The 27016-nt window shown below is 36.2% G+C and overlaps 1 protein-coding gene across 1 annotated transcript in view; it reads right to left on the reverse strand.

Moving 5' to 3' along the window:
- The window catches only part of LOC113257891 (NKG2-A/NKG2-B type II integral membrane protein-like), a 35447-nt gene extending 9585 nt beyond the window's left edge, over positions 1-25862 (reverse strand). The window contains exons 1-3 of the mRNA XM_044385407.2: positions 25676-25862; positions 25197-25292; positions 24663-24716 (exon numbers count right to left, since the gene is read on the reverse strand). Of these exons, the coding sequence (XP_044241342.2) occupies positions 24663-24716; positions 25197-25292; positions 25676-25862 (337 nt within the window). The remainder of the gene's footprint in view (positions 1-24662; positions 24717-25196; positions 25293-25675) is intronic.
- Positions 25863-27016: the final 1154 nt, after the last annotated feature.

Below are 27016 nucleotides of genomic sequence, written 5' to 3' on the forward strand. Positions count from 1 at the left end.
GAACAAGGAGTCGGATATCAATGTCCTGAGGTGAATGGTGAGATTTGGGCCAGAAAGTATAAAATTGGGCTTTTCAGCTTACAGGTGGTGCTTAAAACAAGTAACTGAGACTATCACCCAGGAACTTAAAGTGGATATAAACAAGAGGAAGTTCTACGATGGGCTCTGTGACTTTCTAATGTAAAGAGGTAGAAGAGAAGAGGTGAAATCAGCAAGCAAGATTGAAAGCATGATGATGAGATAGGAATCAAGCCCATGAAAATGTATTGCCATGGGTACCAAGTGAAAAAAGTGTTTCCAGGAAGAATGGATGATCCACTCTGTGGAGTGCTGCTGCTAAGCCAGTAAGATGAGAGTTTATCGTTGGGTGTACAAAACAGAATGGTTTCAGTGAGCTGTTGGGACAACAATCCAATTTGTCATAGCTTTAAAAGAAAATGGAAGGATGGGAACTAGAAATAGTTTTATCATGATGTAGCTAGGTGTTCATTACAGGTATCTTTTCTGATAGCAATGAACTGTGTTTCCTGAATGGGAGGATCCAGTGGGCTACCAATCCTGACTACAATCACATATGCTCTCTTCCGGTATGACTTATCTGCATTCTCCCTGTCATTCTGATCCACCCTGTAAATATTATCCCTCATGCCTGAGTAGCTTTTATAGTTTCTCCCTCCTTTTCTCTTGTCTTCAAGTGTCTTTCAATTCACTTACTTTCTCCCTAATTGTTTCTAATCTGTTCTTTAATCACGCCATCAATTATTCATTTAAAAGTTCTTGTTTTCGTTTTTTGGATTTCCTCTTTTTGACTTTTTCGAATTTCTTTGGTTTTTTCCTGTCACCCAACCCTCAGACACTAACTTCTTTTTGGAGGTCCCTTTTTATCTCTTGTACTTTTATTCACTCTAAATATTTGTACTTTATAATCAATATTCAAGAATTCCATCATTTGGTGTTTTTCTTTCTCTTTTTCTTTTCTTCTTCCCAACCCCTTTTCTTCTTGCATGATTTTCAGTTTTCAAGATAGGTTCCAAATCCTATATGGCCTGGGTTGAGAATAACCACAGAAATTTTTCTTTAGCAACAATGATCGCCAAAGTCTGGCAAATAATTTTGCCTTTGATAAACTTTACATATAGGGATTTTTTTTTTTTTTTACTATGAGGAAGATAATGGCAATGATTATGTGAATGAAAGGGTAGAACTTTATTTTTAGGTGCTAATATATATTTGGAGATTTAAATAAGAGACATAAGATTATTGTAAACCTATTTTTTTTATAGTCTGGGAAATACTATATCCATTTCAAGGGAAGGCAGCCTAAATTGAATATGCCAAAAAATACTAATTTAATCTGAATAACACATATTTATGGTGAAGAATAAACAGAGTAAGAATCTGGGATAGAAGAATTCTTTTCTTAATCATGTCATCATATATATACTATTCATATTATATGTGTTAATTCCAAAACAACATACTTCTGGGTTGATAATTTATTTTGTCTTTGTGCACTCTGTGCCTGCCTTCTCTGGGATTATTTGAATATTTTTTAGAACTCCATTTCAATTAGTATATTGGCTTCTAGGCTATCCCTCTTTACATTTCATTTTTAGTGGTTGTTCTATGATTACAGTACACACTCTTAGCTTTCCACAGTCTAGGTAGCATTAGTTATAGAACTTAAGAAATCCTGTATGGAGCAGGTTTAATGTTCACCTCCCCTATCCATTATGGTATATAGTTGTCCTATGTATTACATATGACATACATTGTAAAAACTGGGAGAAACGTACAAACTTTGGTTTGAATGGCCATGTATACTGCAAAAAATTAACAGAAGATTGTCTTTCATATTTCCCCAGATATTTATAACTTTATATATACTTATGCCATCCCAAATACCCAGGTTTTTAAAAGATTTTTATTTTTTAATTTTAATTAATTAATCAAATAATTTATTTATTTTATTATTATGTTCAATTAGCCAACATATACTACATCATCAGTTTTTGAGGTAGTGTTCAAAGATTCATTAGTTGCATGGAACACCCAGTTTTCTAATGAAACTATTACAGATAAACCTGACAAATTTCCTTCTTTGAGCACTTTTTGCACTGCAGGCTTGTTAGTGATGGATGTTCCAAGTAGTTTTTGAAAATGTCTTAATTTACCTTCATCTCTATGACTATTCATAATATTGAATTCTGGGCTAGCAGGGTTTTTTACTTGAGATGAATATTCTAGTATCTCCTACATTTCATTATTTCAAATTAATTTCTAGGGATATAAAGTGTTGTTATTCTCTCATTGCTTTCAATATTTTTTATCTGTTTCAGAAGTGTGGCTACGATGTGCCCATATGTGATTTAGTTTTTATTTCTGTTGTTTGGGTTTTGCTGGGCTTCCTGAATTTAACTTGTTTTTCAACAAATTAGAAACAGCTTCAGTCATTATTTCTGCAAATAATCCTCTGGTAATTGTTTCCCTCTCCTTGTAAGATCATAATTATACATGTCATAACATTTGATATTATCACATTGGTCTGTCTTATAAAAATTATTTTTGATCCCCTCTCAGAATGCATTATTATTCTTACCCAATCCAGAGCATTTGAGGGGGACGAAAGCTAGATATTTACACATTGCCTTGGGAGGGGCCACAAAGAACCCAGGGTTGTAATTAAGGACAGAGCTATAATTTTTAAATGATAAAGTCTTATTTTATCCATAACTTTACCCTCATTAATTATCAGAAAATAAAATTTTCAGATGAATAAACTGGGTGCACGAGATTGGACAAAGACAACATTGTCCTTTTTGCATTTTCCTTGGAATGGAGCACCTGCAAAGAATATACTTTCTGCTCTGCTGCACCCACAGTAAATTATAAAAGGCACCATCTCTCCTGAATTTGCTACTGAAATGAATACTTTTTAACTCTGGGAACTAAAAAAACGAGCCCATTATGTTCAACAACTAATGGATATTCTCAAAATTTAGACACAGAGAAAACTACCATATTGATCTTTATATCCCTGACTTCTCTGAAACTTTTTTTTTTTTAAGTTTCAGTGGTACAACTTAGTGATTCATCAGCTGGATATAACACACGGTGCTCTTTATATCAAGTGTCGTCCTTAATGCCAACCACCCAATTGTCCCTTCCTCCCACCCACCTCCCCTTCAGCAACCCCCAGTTTGTTCCCTGTACTTAAGAGTCTCTTATGCTTTGCCTCCATCTCAATTTTCATCTTATGTTATTTTTCCTTTCCTTCCCCTATGTTCATCTGTTTTGTTTCCTAAATTCTGTATACTAGTGATATCATATGGTATTTGACTTTCTCTGACTGACTTATTTTCCTTAGCCTAACACCCTTTAGTTCTATCCACATCATTGCAAATGGCAAGATTTCATTCTTTTTGTCGACTAAGTAATATTCCATTGTATATATACTACATCTTTAGCCATTCATCTGTTGATGGACATCAAGACTTTTCCCATATTTGGGCAATTGTGGACATTTCTGCTATAAACAGGTAGCTCTATTTTTAACTTTTTCAGGAGCCTCCATACTGTTTTCCAGAGTGACTGCATCACTTTGCATTCCCACCAACAGTGGGGAGAAGAAGTCAAACTTTCACTTTTCATAGATGACATGATAGTCTATGTAGAAAACCCAGAAGACTCCACCAAAAATTTGCTAGAACTCATACAGGAATTCAGAAAAGGTGCAGGATATAAAAGCAATGCACGGAAGTCAGTTACATTTCAATATACTAATAATTAGGCAGAATAAATAAAAATCAAGGAATCAATCCCATTTACAATTGCACCAAAAATCATAAGATACATAGGAATGAACCTAACCAAAGAGGTAAAGGATCTGAAAACTATAGAACAATTCGAAAGAAATTGAGGAAGACATAAGGAAATGGAAAAACATTCCATGCTCATGGATTGGAAGAAAAAATACTGTTAAAATGTCTATGCTACCCAAGGCAATCTACACATTCAATGCAATCCCTATCAAAATACCACCAGCATTTTTCACAGAGCTAGAACAAACAATCTTGACATTTGTATGGAACCAGAAATAGCCAAAGGAATGTTGAAAAAGAAAACCAAAACTGGAGGCATCACAATTCTGGACTTCAAGCTTTATTACAAAGCTATAATCACCAAGACAGTATGGTCTCTCTGTATGTATCTCTTTTTTTAAAGATTTATTTACTTATTTGAATGGTGGGGGGGTAGAGGGAGAAGGAGAGAGAGTCATAAGCAGACTCCTCACTAGGCATGGAGCGGACACAGGCTCCATCTCATCACCCTGAGATCATGACCTGAACTGAACTCAAGAGTCAGACACTTACATGACTATGCCACGCAGGCACCCCTCCATGACTCTTTCTACTCTGACCTCACACTTGATCAACTCCCTGAAAATACTGTTCCATATTTCTATATCTTCAGTGCTTTTGGAGGATCCTCGACTTACGCTCACTCTACTGAAGTTTTCCCATGGCTTCTTATGGGTACATGTAAGACATTAGGCACCTTTCTAAGGAGTATGTAGATATATAAAAATACTTTGGGAGAACACCTGGAGGTGTTACACATCAGAATGTTAATATTAAGCAGCTTCTCTCTTACTTTTCTCCATTCTTCATGGTATGCAGTACATATGTGTGGATGGGATACAAAACACTGGAAGGAAAAGGACATTTCAGTGTCTTCTTCCCCTAGGCCCCGATAGGTTCCCCAAATCTAGAAACCAAACAGGCTATCTTGGCAAACCTTGACAATTCCTTTAAAAATGCCTTCAGTTCCAAAGGAGAAAACCATTATATATGTCCAAAGTAAGACACTGGGTGAGGAGACAGCAGTTCTTGACCAATAAGAGAAAGAACGGTAATTGCAACTTGATTTCAAGAGTGGAAATGCATGTCCAGAAATAAATTACTCTTGTTTAGTGCCCGTACATGACGTGTATTGAATTTTCAAAACGCTGTTTTAAAATGCAATAATTATTTTGCACAGCAAAAGAAAGAGTGGAGAAAAACCAAAAAACCGACAGAATAGAAGATATTTGCCAATGTCTTATCAGATAAAGGGCCAGTATCCAAAATCTATAAAGAACTTATCAAACTCAAAGAACAAATAACCAGTCAAGAAATGGACAGAAGACATGAACAGACATTATTCCAAAGTGGACATACAAATAGCCATCAGACAGATGAAAAAATGCTCAACATCAGCTGGCATCAGGGAAATACAAATCAAAACCACAATGAGATCCCATCTCACCCCAGTCAGAATGGCTAAAATTGACAAGTCCGGAAACGCCAGAAGTTGGTAAGCATGCAAAGAAAGGGAAACCCTCTTAAAGTGCTGGCAGAATTGCAAGCTTTTGCAACCACTCTGGAATACAGTATGGAGGTTCCTCAAAAAGTTGAAAATAGAGCTACTGTATGACCTAGAAATTGCACTACTGGGTATTTACCCCAAAGTTACAAATGTAGTGATCCGAAGGGGCACCTGCACCCCAATGTTTATAGCAGCAATGTCCAGAATAGCCAAACTATGGAAAGAGCCCAGATGTCCATTGACAGACGAGTGGATAAAGAATATGTGGTGTATATTATACAATGGAATACTACTCAGCCATCAAAAAATGAAATCTTGCCTTTTGCAACAACATGGGTGGAACTAGAAGGTATTATGCTAAGTGAAATAAGTCAGTCAGAGAAGGCAATTACCATATGATCTAACTCATGTGGAATTTAAGAAACAAAACAGAGGTTTGTAGGGGAAGGGAGGGAAAACTAAAACAAGATGAAATCAGAGAGGGAGACAATCTATAGGAGACTCTTAACCATAGGAAACAATCTGAGTGTTGATGGAAGGGAGGGGTTTGGGGAGATGGAGTAACTGGGTAATGGGCATTAAGGAAGGCATGTGAGGTAAAGAGCAGTAGGTGTTATATAAGACTGATGAATCACTGAACTCCACCTCTGAAACTAATAACACACTATAGGTTAATTGAATTTAATGAAATAAAAGAAGAAAATGAAAAATAATTACATAAACAAAGAATGGCAGAGGAACCGAAAAGAAAGTAATAAAAGCTGCTAAAGATAGAAAAAAATAGAAAGAAATAAAATGCTGATATCTTTGATGTGTATGATGGGAGTGGTTAAGTCAGTTTCTACTTCTGAGGAGCAGTTAAACTACTGTATTGTTAACAATAGAGATTGCGTGGATGGAAGGAAGAAGACAGTTTCAGAGCTTCAGTTTTCTTGGAAATCAGTCTTTATCGAATATTCGGAAAAAACAAAATATGACGATGTCACGTATAGCAAGAACATCATGTGTTCAGGCTGTATTTTAAGAATCTTCAGGCATTATATTATTGATTCCTTAGATCAGCCCTATGAGGTGGCTACAGTTATGGTTATCATGACACAGGTGATGGAAATGAAGCATCAAGTGCTGAAGTCAAAACAGATGAGATCTAGTAAATACTTGAGTGCCAAAGGTACTGTTCAAATAATCTTCAAGTAACTCTGTGAATAAGGTACTAGATCTATCATATTTTCCAGGACAGGACAGTGACCTAGAGCAGTCGTGTAACTGACTCACAAGCCTAGCGTGTGCATTTAGAAATTACACTGAAGAGGCCTGGTTTCATTGCCAATGTCCTTAAACTTTACCCCTGCTCATTCCCATTTATAAATTGATCAAGGACACCGGTGCAAGCATCTGTATGACGATGTTTAACATTATCCAAAACTACAAAAATTTTGAAATAGAGGAAACAAAAACTAGGTCGGAAGTTAAGAAAACACTAAATTTTCCACCTATTTCCTAATATTTTTCTTTTACAAACTTTTGTATCTCATGAAATATAATGAGAAAAATATTCCTATAGCTATTATGGTAGATTAGGTTGTTGTTCAATCAAACTACCTTTCTACTGCCTGACCACTTTGAAAGGAGTACACCTTGCAGAAAATCAATGATGAGTTCAGCCATGAGACTTGTTTTCACAATATAATGTGAGTGGGAATGTGACAGCTTATGAGTTCAGAGTCCAGGCATTAAGAAGCACATTTCACCTAGCTGCTAATCTTTGCTATAAAACATCATATACCAGGTAGCCTGGTCTTCTAAGAATAAAATATATCGTAAAGATCTGAGCTGAATCTGTAATCTGGAAACAAGCCCATGCATGTCAACCTCGCTCAAGTAAAACCCAGCCAGCTAAAGCACAAACTGGTGAATGAGAAGTAAAAGCTTATTTTTCAATGTAGTGCAATCTTGGGTTGTTTGTACCATAACTTCAGCAATTAGTTACAGCTACCATTTACATATTATAAGAATTTGATTTAGAATAGTCATATAATTTTTCTATGGGAGTATAAGGAATCAGTACAGAGTATAAAGAATATATGTAGGGGTGCTTGGGTGGCTCAGTCTGTTAAGTAACTGCCTTAGACTGAGGTCATGATCCCAGGGTCCTGGGATCGAGCACCCCCGCGCCCCCCAAGTCTGGCTCTCTGCTCAGTGGAGAGCCTGCTTCTCCCTTTCCCTCTGACTAATGCTCCCCCTGCTTGTGCTCTCTCTCTCTGCCAAATAAATAAATAAATAAATAACCTTAAAAAATAATATGTGTAAAAAATAATATGTCTATATTAAAGAGATAAATGTATATGAAATATGAATTTATTTGGCAAGTAATAATTGTGTTCAATCAATATCCCTCTTGTAATTGAACTAGGGTAGAAATATCTGAGTCATTATCAAATTACCAGAGTTTGTCCTGAATTCCGGCAGTAACAAGCTGTTTGACCCACATAAAATCTTGAATTTTTCTTCTTGTTTTTTTCAATATTTAACATTTTATTTTTTACATCAAAGTATTTTCTAGCCTGGGTAAGGGTTACAGAAGTGGGGACTTCGGAAATTTAATAAAACAAGATGTCTGTTAAATATCTGAAATCCACGTAAGGAAAAGAACACACTGGAAACAGTATTGAAGGACACTGTTTATTAATGATTGAGAAGAAACCAATCATTAAATGAACCTAATTTTGATAGTGCTGTAACCAGTCACTCAGAAATACCTGTTCGTTCCTTTCTCTGAGGAGGTGGAATAGATGTTAAAGGCTCTTATACAGCGACCCCGTGGTTGCTGCATGATAACCCGAAGTGCCTGTTAACAATGTAGTACTCTTAGCTCTAAATCTACCCATTCCTCTGTGCTCTGTTCTCAGATAGTGGAGCTAGATCCTATAAACTTCTTTTCCTTGTCAGCTCACATGAGGTTGAGTTTTGTTGGTAAAAGGCAATGGAGAGACACTGCAGCAGAAAGCGCTCTTCTTCCTGGTTTCATGGTGTTTTCAAGGTGTTTGGCCACTATGGCTTGGTTGCCAGCTTCATGCATGCAGGAAGTCCCGTGTATTCAGCCTCCAGCAAGTTTTTGTGGCCAGTCCCGGTCACAACTTCCAGCCCTCTGCTCTGTGCCTCCTAACAGGGGTTCTTCCTGGCTGCCAGTCACAGCCTGAGATTCCCACTCACCAAGTTCAGCCTGTGGACTGTGGAGCAATGAGCATGTCTGCCATGAAGCCGGGTGTAGCCACGTTGTCTTCAATGACATCTAAATCCTATCTTCAGAGAGAAGACGTGGCTTCCCAGTGACTCTCCTTTGGGTACTCTCCTTCAACCCTAAGAAATTCTTCATGGTTTTTATTTTAGTAACCTTTCCTCTTAGTAGGCTTTCTGTTACAAATAGATAATAATTGTTTACACCAAAATTCCCCTGGTTTCTGTCTCCTGAGTCAATTCTGATGGATAACCTTGCCTCCCTGGGTTGTTCAACCCTTACTTGCAGACACTTTAAGGGCAAGGAGAAATCAATTCGTTTGGAAATATAAGTGGATTGATCACCTTAATGAAGACTTTACAGTAGCAACAGTAGATGTTATAATGTGTAATTTATTGATAATTTTTGTTATGAACCTAGAATTGTTCTACAAATAGTATCTGAAAAATACCTGGAAAATAATCGTATGGCTTTTGAAGAAATGAGAGCTATATTCATTATAGATGGTGAGATACCATTATACCAAAATTAGGTAACTAAAATGCCCGGTGCTTACAAACATATATTTTTAATTCTGAGCAATTTTCAAAAGAACTTCTGTTTGAGTCAAAGTTGAAATACGAACAATTCTTGCCACTCTCTGAAGAAACTGGCGGCCTGAAATATAGAGAATTATACCTCATTACTCTTAAAAATATAAATCACAACATTTTGAAGAATAAACAGTTTATATAGACTAATAGTTGTACATCTAAACCTGAATATTTCCCATATCATTTTTCTGTGGAAACACTTTAATATTGTGTTACAGAATTGTTCACATATTGCACTTATTCTTTGAAAGATTAGTCCTTTTAAGGCATAAAATACAAAAGTTGTCAAGAAACTTACGCTTTAGAAAAGAAGGGTGAGCTTTTTGGACACAGAGAAGAATTAATACTGATGTTCTGGGAGACTCTACTAATCCATGAAGAACGAATGAAGAGGCCAAACAAACACTGTGAGAAAACAGGTTTTTTTTTTTAGAAGACAAATAAAAGCTCTTATTTGAATTTGTAGTAACAAACAGTTCATTCTTTCTTACTCTATAGAATCTTTCAAATTTTAATGTAATGTTAACCCTTGGACATGCTATCAAAACATCTTAGTAGAAGTAAGTGAGGAAGACAAACTGACAAAGGTAACCATTTCAGAGTTCTAAAAATTGATCAAAGGTTAATATTAATTTGTGAAATATCTATCATTGAAAAATTCCTAGAGATTCAAGTAAGAAGAAACACATCTGTAGTCTTCTTGCCCAGCACTGCTCCCCACCTGTCCACCTTAGCTCAGTGTTCCAGAAGCTTGCAGCTCCACAATCTGGAGAAGCTACAAAAACCAATGGTGCTGGTGCCCCAGGGGAGACTTGATCAGCAGTGGGGAAGGGAGTGAAGTAGCCCATTGATTTTTTGCCCAAAGTGATGATTTTGCTTGATAATGAATGAGGAAAACCCATGTGTTTACTAGTCAGAGGTTGTGGTCTTTGTGTCAAGCACTGTGACCCCTATAAATATAATGGGAAGATATTGTTAGTGAGAGTACAACAGAAGAGTTGACCTGAGTTCTCTACACACTTTTGAGTGATGGAAAAAAAAATATGCGCACAGGGAGATACCAAGATGAACCCAGTAGAAAGTAAAAGCAGAAGGAGGCTTGAGAACCGGTATTCAAGTTCAGAGCACTCCCCTCACACACACACACACACACACACACACACACACACACACACACGCACATCACAGGACAGAGGTTGGAAACCCTACTGACTTGCAGTCTTTGAATTCAGTCTTTTAAAAAACTCGTGGGTGACATCTACGGTACAAAAATCACAAGGGCAATCCCTAAGAATGTAGGCTGAAAAATAAAAATAAAGAATAAAAATTTGGAAACCCTGAACAAAATATCAGCAGGTGGATCCGAGGGGAGAAATCCGGCAGTAAAGTGTATGCAACTTACAAAAAAATGTAAATGCATGTTGACAAACTATATCATCAAAAATATCTACCTACAAGACTAAAAAAATGAAAAGAAACTGGCAAATGTCTTCTATACTAAGGGAAATTATAGGTCAAAATAGACTTCTACTGGGATGTTACATTTATTAGAAAAAATTTTTTTATTTAATAATATTTTTTATTATGTTAGTCACCATACAGTATTTTAGAGTACTGTTTATAATATATGGAAATTTTATGGGGTTCCTGGGTGGCTCCATTGGTTAAGCATCTGCCTTTGTCTCAGGTCATGATCCCAGGGTCCTGGGATCAAGCCCCGCATTGGGCTCTCTGCTCAGCGGGGAGTCTGTTTTCTCCCTCTGCCCCTCTTTGCTGCTCATGCTTGTGCTCTCTATGAAATAAATAAGTAAAATCTTAAAAAATATAAGTATATGGAAATTATAAAGAAAACAGTTCATAATAAAAAAAAGAAAACAGTTCAGATAATTAAATGAACATATAATGGCAGCAATATAGCAAGTAGGGAATATCAATAGAGAAATAAAATGGTATGAATAAGCCACAGAGAAATTCTTTGTTTATCATTAGATACCTAAATGAACATTCACTCAATTGCCTCTCCAGGTAGAAAAAAATGATGAAATTGAGGAAGGAATAATAGAATTTATTCATCTCATAGAATGAGAAAGACAAAGCTGAAAAATTGACACAGTTCAGAAATCTTCAAAGCAGTCTCAGGAAAACCAGCACAGTTCTAAACACAATCTGAGAAGGACAAGAGAAGCAGGGGGAAAAAAACCCAAAAGACAAAAACAAAGAAATAAACAAAAAAAACCAGAAAAACAATTATAAACCACAATGAATAAACGACTTCTTAAATTTCATTTAAACAGTATTTATGGACCCCAGAGGCTCAGCAAACTAATAATAGAATTAGCACATAGAATTCCACAACTCAATGCATAATGAAATGACTGAAGAACGCCTGCGAACACAGACAGAGAAATACTCCTGAGGGAACAGGGTGGATCCTGGAGTGACTCAAGTCAGTGTGAAAATCATGGAATGGGTGATATATTCTTCGTCTCAGACCACATTACCTACCACAGCATCCATACATGCTCTGCATACTAGTTCAGATTGGAGGAGGTAACATCGGTAAGACAAAGGAAGAAGAAGCCCCAGGCCCTAAATACCCCATGCAAAGAATAACTTAAAAATATATACAAACACAAACCAACGTGGATTCAGTCTAATCATTTTTGGTGAGGGTGCCAAGACCATTCAGGAGGGAAGGGAAAGTATCTCTCACAAATGGTGTTGGGAAACTGGCTTTCACAAAGGGTGAGAAACTGACTGGTTTACATGCAAGAGAACAAAATTGGATGCTTGCATTTATACCATATACTCAAGTTAACTCAAAACGGACCAAAGACCTAAACGAGATGTCATAAAACTATAAAACTCCTTGAAGAGAACACGGGTGAAATGGAAACAGCATTGTATTTAGTAATGATTTCTTGGGCACGCCGCCAAAAACACAGACCAAGAAGAAAAGTCCAGTGTAGACAAATGGGCTACATCAAACTAAAAACATTTCTGTGCATCAAAGGGCATGATCAACAGAATGAAAAGACAGTGGGAAAAAATGATTGCAAATCATATATCAAAAAGGGGATTCATATCCAAAATATATGAAGATTCCTATTAAGTCAATAACAACAACAACAAAAAACAAATAACCTAATTTTAAAAAAATGGGCAAATGAATTGAATAGCCATTTTTCCAAAGAAAATATACAAATGGTCAAAAAGCATATGAGAAGATGCCCCATATCATGAATTACCAGAGAATTGCAAATCAAAACTTTAATGAGTCATCACCTCATATTCATTAGGACGGATACTATTAAAAAAAAAAAAAGAAGAAGAATGTTGGTGAGGAGGTGGACAAAGAGGACCCCTGTGCACTGTTGTTGGAAATATAAATTGGTTAGCCATTATGAAGAAGAGTATGGAGTTGCTTCAAGAAATTAAAAATAGAATTGCCGTATGAATCAACAATCCCACATGTAGGAAAATATCTAAAAGAATTGCAAGCAGGATCCCAAAGAGATTATCCGTACGTCCCTGCTTGCTGCAGCATTATTCACAGGAATCAAGGGGTAGAAGCAGCCCACATGTCCACTGATAGATGAATAGACCAAGAAAACATAGTATATACATGACGATGTAATATTATTCATTTTTAAAATGGAAGAAACTGCCGGGCACCTGGGTGGCTCAGTCAGTTAAGTGTTTGCCTTTCCTCAGGTGATGGTCCTGGAGTCCTGGGGTCGAGCTCTGCATTGTGTCAGGCTCTAGAGGGGAGAAACTGCTTCTCCCTCTCCCTCTGCCCTCCCCACCCCTGCCCCGCTCCTGCTTGCTCTCTTTCCTGTGCTTTCTGTCTCTCTGTCTTAAGGAATAAATATATATTTTTTAAAACGGAAGGAACTCTTATCACATACTGCAACATAACTGAAACTCCAGTGCATTGTATTAATTGAAATATGCCAGTTACACTCACATGGAAAGAAAAACATATGGCCCCTCTTATGTGAAGTATCTAAAGGAGTCAAACTGACAAAACAGAAAGTAGAAGGGTGACTGCTAAGGCTTGAGAGGATAATGGAGAAGGGGAATTATTCTTCAATGAGTATGGGGTTCGATTCTTACAAGGTGAAAGTTCTAGAGGTCTGTTAAGCAACAATGTGAATATACTTAGCACTCCTCAACTGTATGCTTAAAGTTGGTTAAGATGCATGATATAGTTAATAATAACCAAATTATGGAAAGAGCCCAAATGTCCATTGAACGATGAATGGATAAAGAAGATGTGGTGTATTATACATACCTATACAAAGGAATATTGCTCAGCCATCAAAAAGAATGAAATCTTGCCATTTGCAACAACTTGGATGGAGCTAGAGTATATTATGCTAATTGAAAAAGTCAGTCAGAGAAAGACAAACACCACCTGTTTTCACTCATGTGTGAAATTAAAGAGCAAAAGAGATAAACGTAGGGGAAAGTGAAGAAAAAAAAAAAAAAACCCGAGAAGGAAGTAAACCATAAAAGACTCCTAACTATAGAGAACAACAAGGTTGGTGGAGGTGAGTAAGGCGGGGAGATGGGCTATATGGATAATGGGTATTAAGGAAGGCACCGGTTGTGGTGAGCACTAGGCGTTATCTGTAATTGATATACCACTAAATTCTACTCATGAAACCAAAATGACACCATCTATTAAATAACTGGAGTTTAAATAAAAATTTGGGAAAAAAAGAAAACAATGAAGCATGATATAGTTAAATATAATGTAACATGAGATAGTGTATGATTCCCACTAAATGACAGTCTGGAATAAAAGAAAGTTCTTGAGACAGTGAAAAGATCAGTGGTTGACAGGGTTTGGCAGGGAAGGAAGGATGGATAGGTGGGGCACAGAGGAGTTTTAAGACAATGAAACCATTTTGTATAACTCCGTAAGAGTTGATACAGGTCATTACATTTTTCTCCAAACATAAAATGCACAATATCAAGAGTAAACCTTTAAGCAAATTCCAGTCTTTGGGTGATAAAGATTTATCAACATGGGTTTATCAATTGTAGGGGAATACAGGAAATCGCTATGCTTTGTCTGAGTTTTGCTGTGAGCCTAAAACTGCTCTAAGAAGATAAAATCAGGACACCCGAGTGACTTAGTTAAGCTTCTGCCTTTGGATCAGGGCATGATTCCAGGGTTCTGGGATTGAGTCCCACATCGGGCTCCCTGCTTAGTGGGGAGTCTGCTTCTCTCTCTACGTGCTGCTCCCCTTGCTTATACTCTGATTTCTCTCTCTCTCTTACAAATAAACAAAATCTTAAAAAAAAAAAAAGGAAATAATGTCTGTTTTTTTTTTAAACATGGGTAATGTGGTACATTTTATGTTATGTGGGGTTATTTTTACCACAACTTAAAAGGTAATCAAACAAAGAGAGGTGATCTTCAGAGTAGCAAGAGAAAAACTACTCATTACATTTAGGAAAGTAACAGTATGATTAATAGATGAGTTCGCAACAAAAAATACTTTAAAAAAAAAGAAAAAGAAGGCTGGTCTAATTCAGAGCTGAAAGTACGGGAAAAACAAAAACAAAACAAGACAAAACAACCAACCAACCGCCCCCACACAAAAACTCAAAACATAATAAAATAATACAAAAAGACTTGTCGAACAAGAATTTTATTGCTTTTTTTAATAATAATTTTTTATTATATTATGTTCGTCACCATACAGTACATCCCTAGTTTTTGATGTAAAGTTCCATGATTCATTAGTTGCATATAACACCCAGTGCACCATGCAATACGTGCCCTCCTTAATACCCTTCACCAGCCTATCCCACCCTCCTCCCCTCTGAAGCCTTCAGTTTGTTTCCCAAAGTCCATTTTAAATTCAGCAAAACAGAGGGTGCATAAAGACCCCACAACAAACACAAAACCTAAAAGAATTTCTACTTAGTAGACCTGCCCTCCAAAAATATTCTTCAGATTAAAAGGAAATGATGCTAGATGATAACATTAATCCACAAGAAGGAATAAAGATCTGCAGAAATGATAACTATGTCTGTAAATCTTAATTGCTTTAACGAGAAGATCATTTAAAGACATCATTTTATCACTGCATGGTTGGGTCTATATACCATATACCTTATTTATTTTTATTTTTATTTTTTTTAGCATTCCTTAATTTTTGTGGTGCAAAGTCACCATGAATGCTTCATTTCAATTCACCAGTGTGAAGTCATGAATTCAGTATAGGAAAAGACATGCACGATGGTGTTCAGAAACCAGTACTAGCTGGCCTCAGTACGACATTGTTAGAAGTACAGTTTTCCCAATCTATCTGCAAGTAGAGTGTTCTATGAAACTTTTCCAAAGCTGAAATGGGGGTAAATAGAAGAAACAATTGCCATTATTATATACGGAAAAATTGCCTAGCATTCCCTGATCTCAAAAATAACTTCTCAAATAACGTTTCTTACACTTTAAGGCACATATTGCTAATAGACGCACAAAATAAATTGAGATGAAGTACAGGCACTCAAAGACGCAGTTCAAAGCTATGCTTGGTTCTGAGATGCTGAATATAGTCTCTGAGGAAGGAACTTGACAGGCTCACTCTCACTGCTTGGGGTGTGCACTGCCTCTATAACAACAAAACTAGCACTGAACACAATTTTCATTGTTCTCCTTTTGTCCTAAAAGCAAAAATCCCCTTCAGAATTCTGTCATTCAGCAAGAATTGGTACTAACTAAGGTCTTTCATAGAAACAAATGGACATAATGCAAACATCTGAAAAGCTGAGGAATACCTTTAGTAGTTAAGTGAAGAAAAGGATCTATGTTAGAGCAAATTTAATATATTTTATCAGAATCATTCAGAATAATTTGAAGTAGATGGTGATCAGTTAATTATACATGTATAGAGAGCGCCATCAGCAAGATGGAGGGCTAGGGGGTCCCAATGGTCATCAACGCCGCAAAAAAAAACAACAAAAAAAGGACTTCAAGCTTAAAATGGCACAGGGAAATTCTAGATATAAATAAATAAATAAATAAATAAATAAATAAATAAATAAATAAACAAACTAACAAATAAATAAATACATTTAAAAAAAGGAAGCAAAAATGTGGTGGAGCTCAAAAGTCCTGCATGGCTCTGTAGAAAGTAAAAAAAAGCATTTGCCTGCATCAGAAAAACCTCCAGTTGAGAGCCACTTGGCAGCTATAGTAATCCCAGCAGGTGAAGTCACTACATGGAGATAGGGGAGCAGGAGAACCCAGCAAGTTTCACCCCTGTGGACACGTGCAGCTTTTGCAACAGAGGTGCCATACCAGTGCTGATGTTAGGTGATGGAGAGCCCGGAGAGCTCCCCTCTGCCTCTACTCCCAGAGGCTGGAGCTGTTGCTAGGGGGAGATCTTCTTTCAGGGGCCCCAGTTGCTGCTCTTAGGGATGGGCACCATAGCACCTCACCATTTGTAAGACTAGAGCTGCTTCTAGTTTTTGCTCATGGCTGGTCCCTGAGTGGGGCTTTGTCTCAACAACACAGGCAGCCTCCCTGTCCTGAGTCTGGCCCCCAAGTCCTAATAAATGGTTTGGCTGCCATTAGTGGTACATGCTGCTGCTGCCCTGGGCCCCACCCACCAGGTTCCGGGCATGACTCTGGGTCTTCACTGTAAAGGGAGCTCCTGCTGCTCTGAAACCCAACCCCATTCCAGGCCTGGACTCTGAACTGACATTGCTAACACCTGGTTATTACTGCCTGGGCCCTTTCCTCCACCTATGGATGCTCAAGGCTCTGACCCATCACTGCTAGGGCCAAGCTCCATCTGCCTTGAGCTCAGTCTCCTAGGTCCCACAGCAGGGCTCCGAGTCCTCATGGCTGGTGCTGTACTGCTGTCTCCCAAGACACACTTTCGGCTCCCAGGTCACAGCTGGAACTATCATTGTGGGCTAGGCTGCTAGAGCCCCATTCCCAGCTCCCTGGGTCCTGACACACGGCTTGAACAAACCACCACAGGATCAAGCTGCTGCTATCTTGTGACTGCCCCTTGGGACAGAGTTGAAACTGTCTCACCAAACCCAACTATGCTGCTACCTCACCCTGCCCTGTGGCCTCAAGTCCCAACCGAACAGTGTCATCCCAGGACCTGTGTCACTGCTACATCCCCCCTGCCAGACAGAGTCACAGTGGCGAGAACCTGAGACCCAGTAAGATTCAGTGGAATATCTGCAGATGTCTCCACCCCAGAGCCCAGTGCCGCAGCCACAGCAAGGGAACCTATGCTCCAACACGCAGTCGCTATGGTGGCTCCATCTGGGCCTGATCCTGCATGACAGCTCCGATACTGCTCCGAGGGCTCTGAGGTCAGCATGCCGGACCAGACACCAAAAAGGATCCTCTCAGCATGACCTTCCCATGGGTGAGACAGGAGAGAGTGGGATGATATTTTTAAAGTGACCAAAGGGAAATCAACTGCAACCAAGAACACCTCGCTCATCAAACTGTCATTCAGAAACGAAAGAGATAAAGACTCTCCCAGCATCCCAGGAGATGATGTGTCGAAGTTTCAACCCTTGCCCCAAATGACAGTCAGAGGAGAGCAACATGACTCCAGTGGTGGTCTGTTAACGCCACATGTCTGAGGAAATTCGAACTATTAGACCTGTCCTACGGAAACGCTAAAGGGAATTCTTCAAGCCGAAAAAAAGAGACAAAAATAAGTAACATAGAAACACATAAAAATATAAAATCACTGGTAGAGACCAAAAGGAAAAGATCCCTCACATAGTTTTTGGCAATGATTTCTTGGATAAGTCACCGAAAGGCAAGAAAAACTAAAACAGAAAAGTGGGACTGCATTAAACTAGAAAGCTTGCACAGCAAAGGAAAGAACAAAAAAGTTAAAAAATATTTGAAAGAACAATGTACAGAACAGGAGAAACATTGTAAACCATATATCAGATAAGGGACCAATATCCACAATATATAAATAGCTCAAACAAAGCAATAAAAACAAAGAAAATAATCCAATTCCAAAAATGGACACAGAGCCTGAGCAACACTTTTCTGAAGACATAAAAATGGCCAGTAGGTACAAGAAAGAAAATCACTAAGCATCAGGGAAATGCAAATCAAAAACAGAATAAAATGTCACCTTGCACCTGTTAGAATTGCCTTTTCCAAAAACATAAGAGAATAGTGATGAGGATCTGAAGAAAAGGAAATCCTTTGGAGGAAATGTAAATTGGTGCTGCCACAATGGAAAACAGTACAGTGTTTTTTCAAGCAATTACAAGTAAAAATACCATATTATTCAGTGATGTCACTGCTACATATACAGCAGATAAGGAATATATATGAGGTGGAAGAAGAACACAAGCATAAACATAGAATGAATAGCAAAATGGGAGCCCTAAATCCAACTATCCCAATGATGGCGTTCATGTTAATTCAGTAAATATTCCAATCAAAAGATAGAAATTGTCTTCCTGAATAAGAAGAAAAAATAGTAAGATCCGTCATTATGCTTTCCGTAACACACACACTTTAGATTCGAAGGCACAAAGAGGCGAAAGTAAAATGACAGCAAAAAACCTACCATACAAACAGTAACCCCATAAGTGAGCAGGAACGGCTATTCTAACATCAGGCAAAGTAGCTGTTACAACAAGAAATATTCTTAGAAATTAAAAGTACATTTCAACATGTTAAGGCTGTCACTATGAGAAGACAATAGAATAATTATAAAAATATTATTCACCTGACAACAGAACCCTCAAACACACGAAATAGAAACTGACATATTCGGGAGGATAAATACACAATTCAATGCATATAGTTGGAGATTTTAAAAGCTCTTCTGTCAGTAAGTGAGAGAACAGCTAGTCACAAAAGCAGGAGGCCTTGGAAGACTGTCAAAACACCAGGAACCAGCTTGACATAATTGACATATATAGAAAGAGGTCTAGCTCATAAATAGGGATCAAATAATTGAAGGATGGAAATCTTCAAAGTATATTCTCTGAAGACAAAGGAATAAACTAGAAGCGACAGTGGAAAGAAATGCGGGAAATTTCCAAACGTGGAATAGTGATATGCTTCTGAAAAATATATAGTTCAAAGAGGAAATCTGTGAAAATACCTTGTACTGGATGATACTAACCTGAGAATATATCAAAACTTTTAGGGTGGAACTAAAGGAGTGTTTGGAGACAATTCGTAGCTTTGTCACTTCTACTCAAAAGGAAGAGTGTTATAAAATGCATGGTCTGAGTAGCTTCCCTCTCAAGAAGCTGTGCAGAGAAGACCCAATTAAAGTTAGAGAAGAAAGAAATGATAAACATATACTTAGCTGAAAGTCATCAGTGAAGTATGTATAGGAGAATAACTCACAGTAGCCCCAAATGGATCAATACCCAGATATCCAAAAGCATTAGCAATAGCATGGATGAATACACTGCCGTAGAATCAGACAACGTAACAGCAAGGAGTATGGACAGTTTGCAACTTCATGCAATGCATGGATGAAACACACAAGTTTAGCTTCTCCTGAAAATGCCAAAAATAAAACATGCATACTGTATGATTCCATTTATGTAAATGTTTGTAAACGGAGGTGAGAACATGAAAGGGGCCTTTTGAAGTGCTGGTAAAATTCATTTTCTCGTTCACAGGATGGTGACACTTGAATGTATCCCATGTGCATCCATCTGTGTGGACATTATACCACAATAAAATTACCATAAGAGAACATTATGAAAATATGCAAATATGTTTAAAATTAGACCTAAAATTGAAAACAATCCTACCAAATACAACTTATGAAACAAAAACAAAAAGAAAAAAATCAGAAGTGTCTTAACTTCTAATATAACTTAATCTATAATTTAGAAAGCTTTTTCATACTCAGTGACAAAATATTTATAAGCTTATGAGTAAAGAAAAATGAAATGACAATTAAAAACCAAAAAGAAACCCTTATAAGGTAGAAAAAAGGGTCTAAGAAAATATGTGTTGTGTACATTTTCTTGGAATACTAAAAAAAAGGAAATTACATGTCAGTGGCAATCATAAACTGATTCTGACAATATGTAAAAATAATGGATTATGACATTAGTAGTTTCATTGAAGAAGTACCGCGTTGGATTTACATGTGAAATTCCATAAACTTAACTGTCACATTAGCAGAGTAAAGAAGGTCGGATGATGTGATTTCTCTGATGAAGAAGGCAACTGATAAAACTAATTTTCATTCTTAATTAAAAAAAACCATTTAGACTGATAGAAATAAAAAGGAAACATCCATGCAATGACGGAGAATAGATATGACACTTTGTAAACCTACTGTTTACAAAAGGACGATTTTTAAAGTATAGATCGACATAAAAATACACATAAGATTAAAGAAACTGAGGAGACAGCACAAAGTTTATGCCCAAACATATATGGAATGCAGATTTCAACAAAGATGCAAAGTCATTCAGTGGAGAAAGTGTAGTCTTACAACAAATGTTGTGGAAACAATGGAGTGTCAAATGAAATTAATAATATATACCTTATACTATGTACAAAAATGGTAAAAATTGATCAGGCATAAGTATAAATAATAAACTTTCAAGATGATGTATTAGAAAAAACATCTGACCTAAAGTTGGGCAAAGATTTCTTAGAAAGAACAGCAAAACATGATCCATAAAAGAACAAATTGATGGAGTGTAGTTCATTAAGATAACGTCTGCTCTTTGAAGAGAAGAGAAAGACGAGTCATAAACTTGAGAGGAAATAATTATAAATCATACATATATTAAAATACTTTTTGCAAGGATACAGAAAGAATTTTCCAAATACAATAACAAAACATAAAAATACACCCAAAATATTTCAAGATACTTCATCAAAAAGCACGTATTGATGGCAAATGAGTACAGGGAAAGCTGCTTAATACTATTAGTCCTGGAAGATTCAAATTAAAACCCTACATATCAGAATTCCTGTCCCAGCTAGATAGACAGGATATACTGTTCCCTATTCCCTCCACCAAATAAGAGCTAAAACCTCTGGACCTTACATATAAGACAACATAAGATTCAAACAGGTGATGAGAAACCTGACAGAACTGGGCACTCCAGCCCCAAGGAATGACATGGCTGTGAGTGCCTTAGAATTTATCTTTCAATCTAAAGCCCAGACTGGTGTGCAATCCACAGACACCAATGGGTACAGACAAAAGCCCCCAAAATGTTATTTTTTTTTCCTCCAGTCAAAATAATGGAAAAAAGGCATGCTAGAAAGGCCAAAAAAAAAAAAAAAAATGTAGACTCTAAGTACATTATTCCAATCAAAAACCATTGACGATCCAGCAAAAATATCACTCGGGAATGCAGGGGAAATCAAGACATTCTGCATTAAAGGAAAACTAAGAAAATGTGTCACCGCCCGACCCACTCTGAAAGAACTGCTAAAGGGAATTATCTAAACAGAAATTAAATGATAAGAAGGAATCTTGGATCATCAGGAAGAAGGAGACAACAAAAGAAAGAATAAAACTATCATTAGGTCTAATGGACTTTGCTTAACCTGTGTTGTCTATATTGATATCTGAAGCAAAATCATTAGTTGAAGCAAAATTATAACATCCATGTGATTCTCAATATAAGTAGAGAGATATTTAAGACAATTATAGTAGAAATGAGACATAGTAAAGGGACATCGAGGAAGGTAAACTGTACATTTTACTTAAAGCGTCTCGGGCTGTGACAGACTGTGTAGACTGATATATGTGTTTACAATTATCTACATAAAGATATCTAATATCTATATTATTTACATAAAGCAGATTAGAACATATAATGGACATATATAACTTTATATGTCTAAACTTATTTATGAAGAAAAGATCTACTTTGATTTAAATTATGCCCCATCAATTAGGTCATGATGTAGAAAAGTGTAACCTTCACTTTTATCTCACAGCATCCCAAATACAGCATCACAACTACAACATCACCAAAAATAAATTCCAATGGGATAATAAACCCTAATTTAAGTTTAGAAAGAAAGAAAGAAAGAAAGAAAGAAAGAAAGAAAGAAAGAAAAGAGGGAGGGAGGGAGGGAGGAAGGAAGGAAGGAAGGAAGGAAGGAAGGAAGGAAGGAAGGAAGGAAAAGAAAGAAGGAGAAAGAAAGAAAGAAAGAAAGAAAGAAAGAAAGAAGAAAGAAAGAAAGAAAGAAAGAAAGAAAGAAAGAAAGAAAGAAAGAAAGAAAGAAAGTCCAGGAGTAATATATGAAATTACATTCAAGAACTTTGAGTAACTTCTGAAATAGTTTCAAAATAATCACTAACACCCAAATGATATATTGGACCATGTTAACATTAAGATTCTGATCATTAAAAGACTTGAGTAAAAATGCAAGACACAGCTACTTTCATCTCATAAAGTCAAAAAGTGCTCATATGTAAAACATGATAAGGAATTCTAGAAGACAAAAAAAAAAAAAAAAGAAAGAGAGAAAAAAACCACCATCTAGGAGAAATGAGCAAGAGACACACTCAAGCCCTTCTCATTCTCACCGAAGAGAATATCCTAGTAACTCACAGCCGAAAAAAAGGATACTGTTATATAACCACTAGAACGTATTGTAATAATTTTTCTGAGTCTACCGAGTTTTGGATCAAGGGACTGACTATTTTGTACAATGTGTATTTCCACAATACATTAGAGAAATGTAGGGATAATTTAATATATTGAAAGACACACATATCAATGACCGTGCACTTTCATACTCATGTTTAGAAGAAAATGTAATGTAATCATATGTAAATACAATTATAATGTCACATTTATACATTAGTATTTTATTATGACAAATGCATTATTTACCTTCCATAAACATAATATACTATATACTACGTAGTCACGTATTATAAATTATTATAAATACAACATGTGGAAAAAGATATAGAAAAGGCCTTTTATAAAATAATTATTCATAATACCCACATACTAAAAAGGAACCAATTTTCTGAGAATGGATTTTAAAATGTCATATTCGTATAAGACAGCAGCAGTGAAAATTCACAAATTGTAGACAGTTGCGACAATATAGACTGATTACAAATACCATATGAAAGTGAAAGGAGACATACATAATAATGCACGCTGCATGATTCCATCAATATAAAGTCCAAAAATAAGCAAAGATATTTCACATTATTAAAATTGCCAGGGCTAATAGAGGCTCTAAACTTCTCGAGAGTTCATGATCTGATTTGTAATTATGTGGTTCTAACTATTTTGTGATGAATGTGTACAATCATATATTTAGTTTTCTTGGTGTGTGATAAAAAAAATTGTAAGGTTATTTTGGGCAATGGAAATTATCAAATGTCATTTAAAGGTATAAACATATAAATAAATATCATAGAGTCAAACTATGGGATAGTAACAGACTTTAAAATAAATAAACTAGAAATATGTACAAATATATAGATGAACTCTACAAATATAATACTAAATGATAAGCTTTTAATAAAATCTGGAAACATTTGAAATCTCACCATTTCCTCTTCATCATCCATGTAGAACAGTTTAGAGCTGTTAGAAGCACAGGACGACCAACTCTCAAGCCATGATTTTCTTTCAGTGCTAATGTAATAGCAAGTGTTGGAATATGTAATCCACTCTTCTGGACAACGACATGCTGGGGAAAGATTATGAGATATTATCCAAAAGGCTTTGAATATTAAAACTTGCAAATTTACACCTTGCATATGTATACAAAAATGGGTATGAAATACATCAATTTACCCTCACAACTGGCAAAAACAAAACACGCACACACACTCCCAAAAGAGTCAGGCTTTCAACCCCTAACCTTATGTGCCCATGTAAAGCAAACACACAAAAATGTCCATCTCTACATGTTCTTTGAGTCACTGAACAAAACCACTTTTTTGGAATTGTATAACAATTTATCTCTTATCATGTTATAGCAGGAGGAAATTTGAGGCTATCAGTAACAATGGGTAGGTGACTTTTTTATTTTTTATTTTATTTTATTTATTTTATTCTATTTTAAGATTTATTTATTTATTTATTTATTTGAGAGAGAGAGAGTGCACAAATGGGAGGGGTAGGGGGAAAAGGAGAGAGAATCTCAAGAAGACTCCGTGCTGAGAATGGAGTCGACATGGGGCTCAATCCCATGACCCTAAGATCACAACTTGAGCCAAACCCAAGAGTCAGACACTTAACTGGCTGAGCCATCCAAGCACCGTGGGTATGGTGATTTTAAATGAGTATTCCTCACACTGTTGCATAAGAAGTAATACTCTCCTATACTCATTATTTCTGAAAATTTATTTTGCAATTTTCTAATTCATTTTCCCCAACAGTATCTAGTACCATCTTTGTCTAGCTTAAGATAGACATAAAATATAAATTATCCTCATATCAAAATTTTGAAAATGATGTTCTACCTTTCTGGGTCTTTGTTTCCAAGGATGCTTTGTTCTGCACTGGTCCTTCAGTAACTAGAAAAATTAAAGCAATCCTCATAAAACAATATTAAACCAAATAAATCATTATGATTTGAGTTTCTTAGTTTGAAGTTTGGTGTATGGTTTAGAATGAGAAAACTCTGTAGTAAAATTGATTTTATCCATAAAAATTGAATAAAATAATGAACATGTGAGGGAAGATAATTCAAAAGTTTAAAGAACCAACTCACAGTCTTTTACAGTATTTTAGCTTGTATATCTCAAGATTTAATTTGTATATCTCGATAAGGTCTCTCCTATAGCTTGCATTTGAGTTATGACATCTGAATATATTTATAATACTCTATAATTATTGTTATTTCTACTTTGGACAAGTTCAAAATAACCATTCCACATTAGAGCAACAGGCATTAAAATGAGATAATACAATTCCATAATATTGTGCAACATTTCAAGGCAATGATGATCATTAAAGTGAAAAATTCCCTTGTAGTCATTCAAACACTAACTTACAGGTAATAACAGCTATTGTGACCACAGTGAACATCAGGACAAGGCAGATGATTCCCAGGATCCCAGCAATGAGCTTTCCTGGACATGAAGGTAAATAGTTGGAAGAGAAATGAAAATGCTGAGAAAGGATGGATGGAAATAATCATTTAGGAAACTTACATACAAGAAAGCCAACAACGCACAGGGAGTCACATATAAAAATTTGGACCCCAAACCTGTATCTACCATTGTAATCTTCTCTCAGAATATGCCATTAAAGTTGCAGTAAATATCTTACCCCATGAGATTGGGTAAAGACCACGAATTACAACACTTAAACAAGGTTGGTCCTCAGATTTTAATTACAAAACCATATTCCAGCTCCAAGATCTGATACACACAAACGAAAAATATGAGAGATCATTTCCTACTCATTCCTTACACCCCTGCATCTCTAGTGCAAATCCTAGAACAGTTATACTATATGTGTCTTGTTTTACCTTTCCACTGGTAGTTCTTGCCATTCCCTCGAAGATCCTGAGAAGCATTTTGAAGATTTAATTCTGCATAGGTTATTTCCCGCTCAGTTACCGAAGTGGAACTTTTAGTGCCCTTAGCTTTCCTTTGCTGTCTTTTTGAGTCCTTAGCCTGACTGAGTTCTGCATAGGTAACTCCTTGGTTATTCATCTCTGCAGCTGAACAGTGTCAGGCACAGTGCTGAATGGGACTGCACTGAAGGACTTGATGAATAGTGTACGTAATGACAAGATTGCTACGACAGTCACACTGGGTGGAGTGTGTGGTGATGGAGAGTACTCATTTGCAGTTGAACAATGTAAAATATGGTACTAATTCCCTTAGAGCTTTAAAGAAGCATTTCATGATAGAATACGTGGTTTTTACAATTATATTCTATGTTTGACACAATACTATTGATTAGAAAAATGTAAAGCAAAAAAATTAGTTAAGAAGAAAAGAATTCATGAATAATATTGTTCTTATTAATGTAAGGTCAGATTCCACAGAAACATGTCAACATTATTAGAATAGCTGGGTAATATTAAAATGCTATATTAGAAAGAAAATGCTGCACCAATTTTTTGACAATTTTTAAATATATTATTGGTTAAAAGAAACCGAGCCGCCTAGATTAGGGAATACTAGTTTTAGCACATACAGGAATTTCCTGTAAAATTACTTTTATTTGGGACTTAGATTTCTTTACTAAAAAGTCATGTAGTGATATCAAGTGGTCTTTTATTTTGAATAATTGTGGAGTTCTAAGAAATCATTAAATTTTAAAAGAAATATTTTTTTTATAAATTTTAAAAGAAATCATTAAATTAAAAAAAGTATTTTGTAAAAGAAATATTTTATATATTGAAAAAATGTTACATGACACAATAAACTTACCCAAAACCTGAACAATAATGAAAACAAAACAAAACAAAAAGTATTTTTTAAAAGTACTTATTTAGGGGTGCCTGGGTGGGTCAGTCATTAAGCATCTGCCTTTGTCCCAGGGCGTGATCCCAGGTGCTGGGATCGAGCCCTGCATCGGGCTCCCTGCTCTGCTGGGAGGCTGCTTCTTCCTCTCCCACTCCCCCTGCTTGTGTTCCCTCTCTCGCTGGCTGTCTCTCTGTCAAATAAATAAATAAAATCTTAAAAAAAAAAAGTACTTATTTAACAGCAGAAATTGACCACTGATTTAGTGGTAAATATATGAGACCATAAAATGTTCGATAAAAGTGTAGATCATTTATGGAAGAACATTGTTGATACAAACCACAGAAAGACCTATGAATGTCAAAAGCAGTAAGGAAGCTTTGGTTGTATAAGGA

This window comes from Ursus arctos, unplaced genomic scaffold (assembly GCF_023065955.2).
Source record: "Ursus arctos isolate Adak ecotype North America unplaced genomic scaffold, UrsArc2.0 scaffold_26, whole genome shotgun sequence".
NCBI classification, from domain to species: Eukaryota; Metazoa; Chordata; class Mammalia; order Carnivora; family Ursidae; genus Ursus; species Ursus arctos.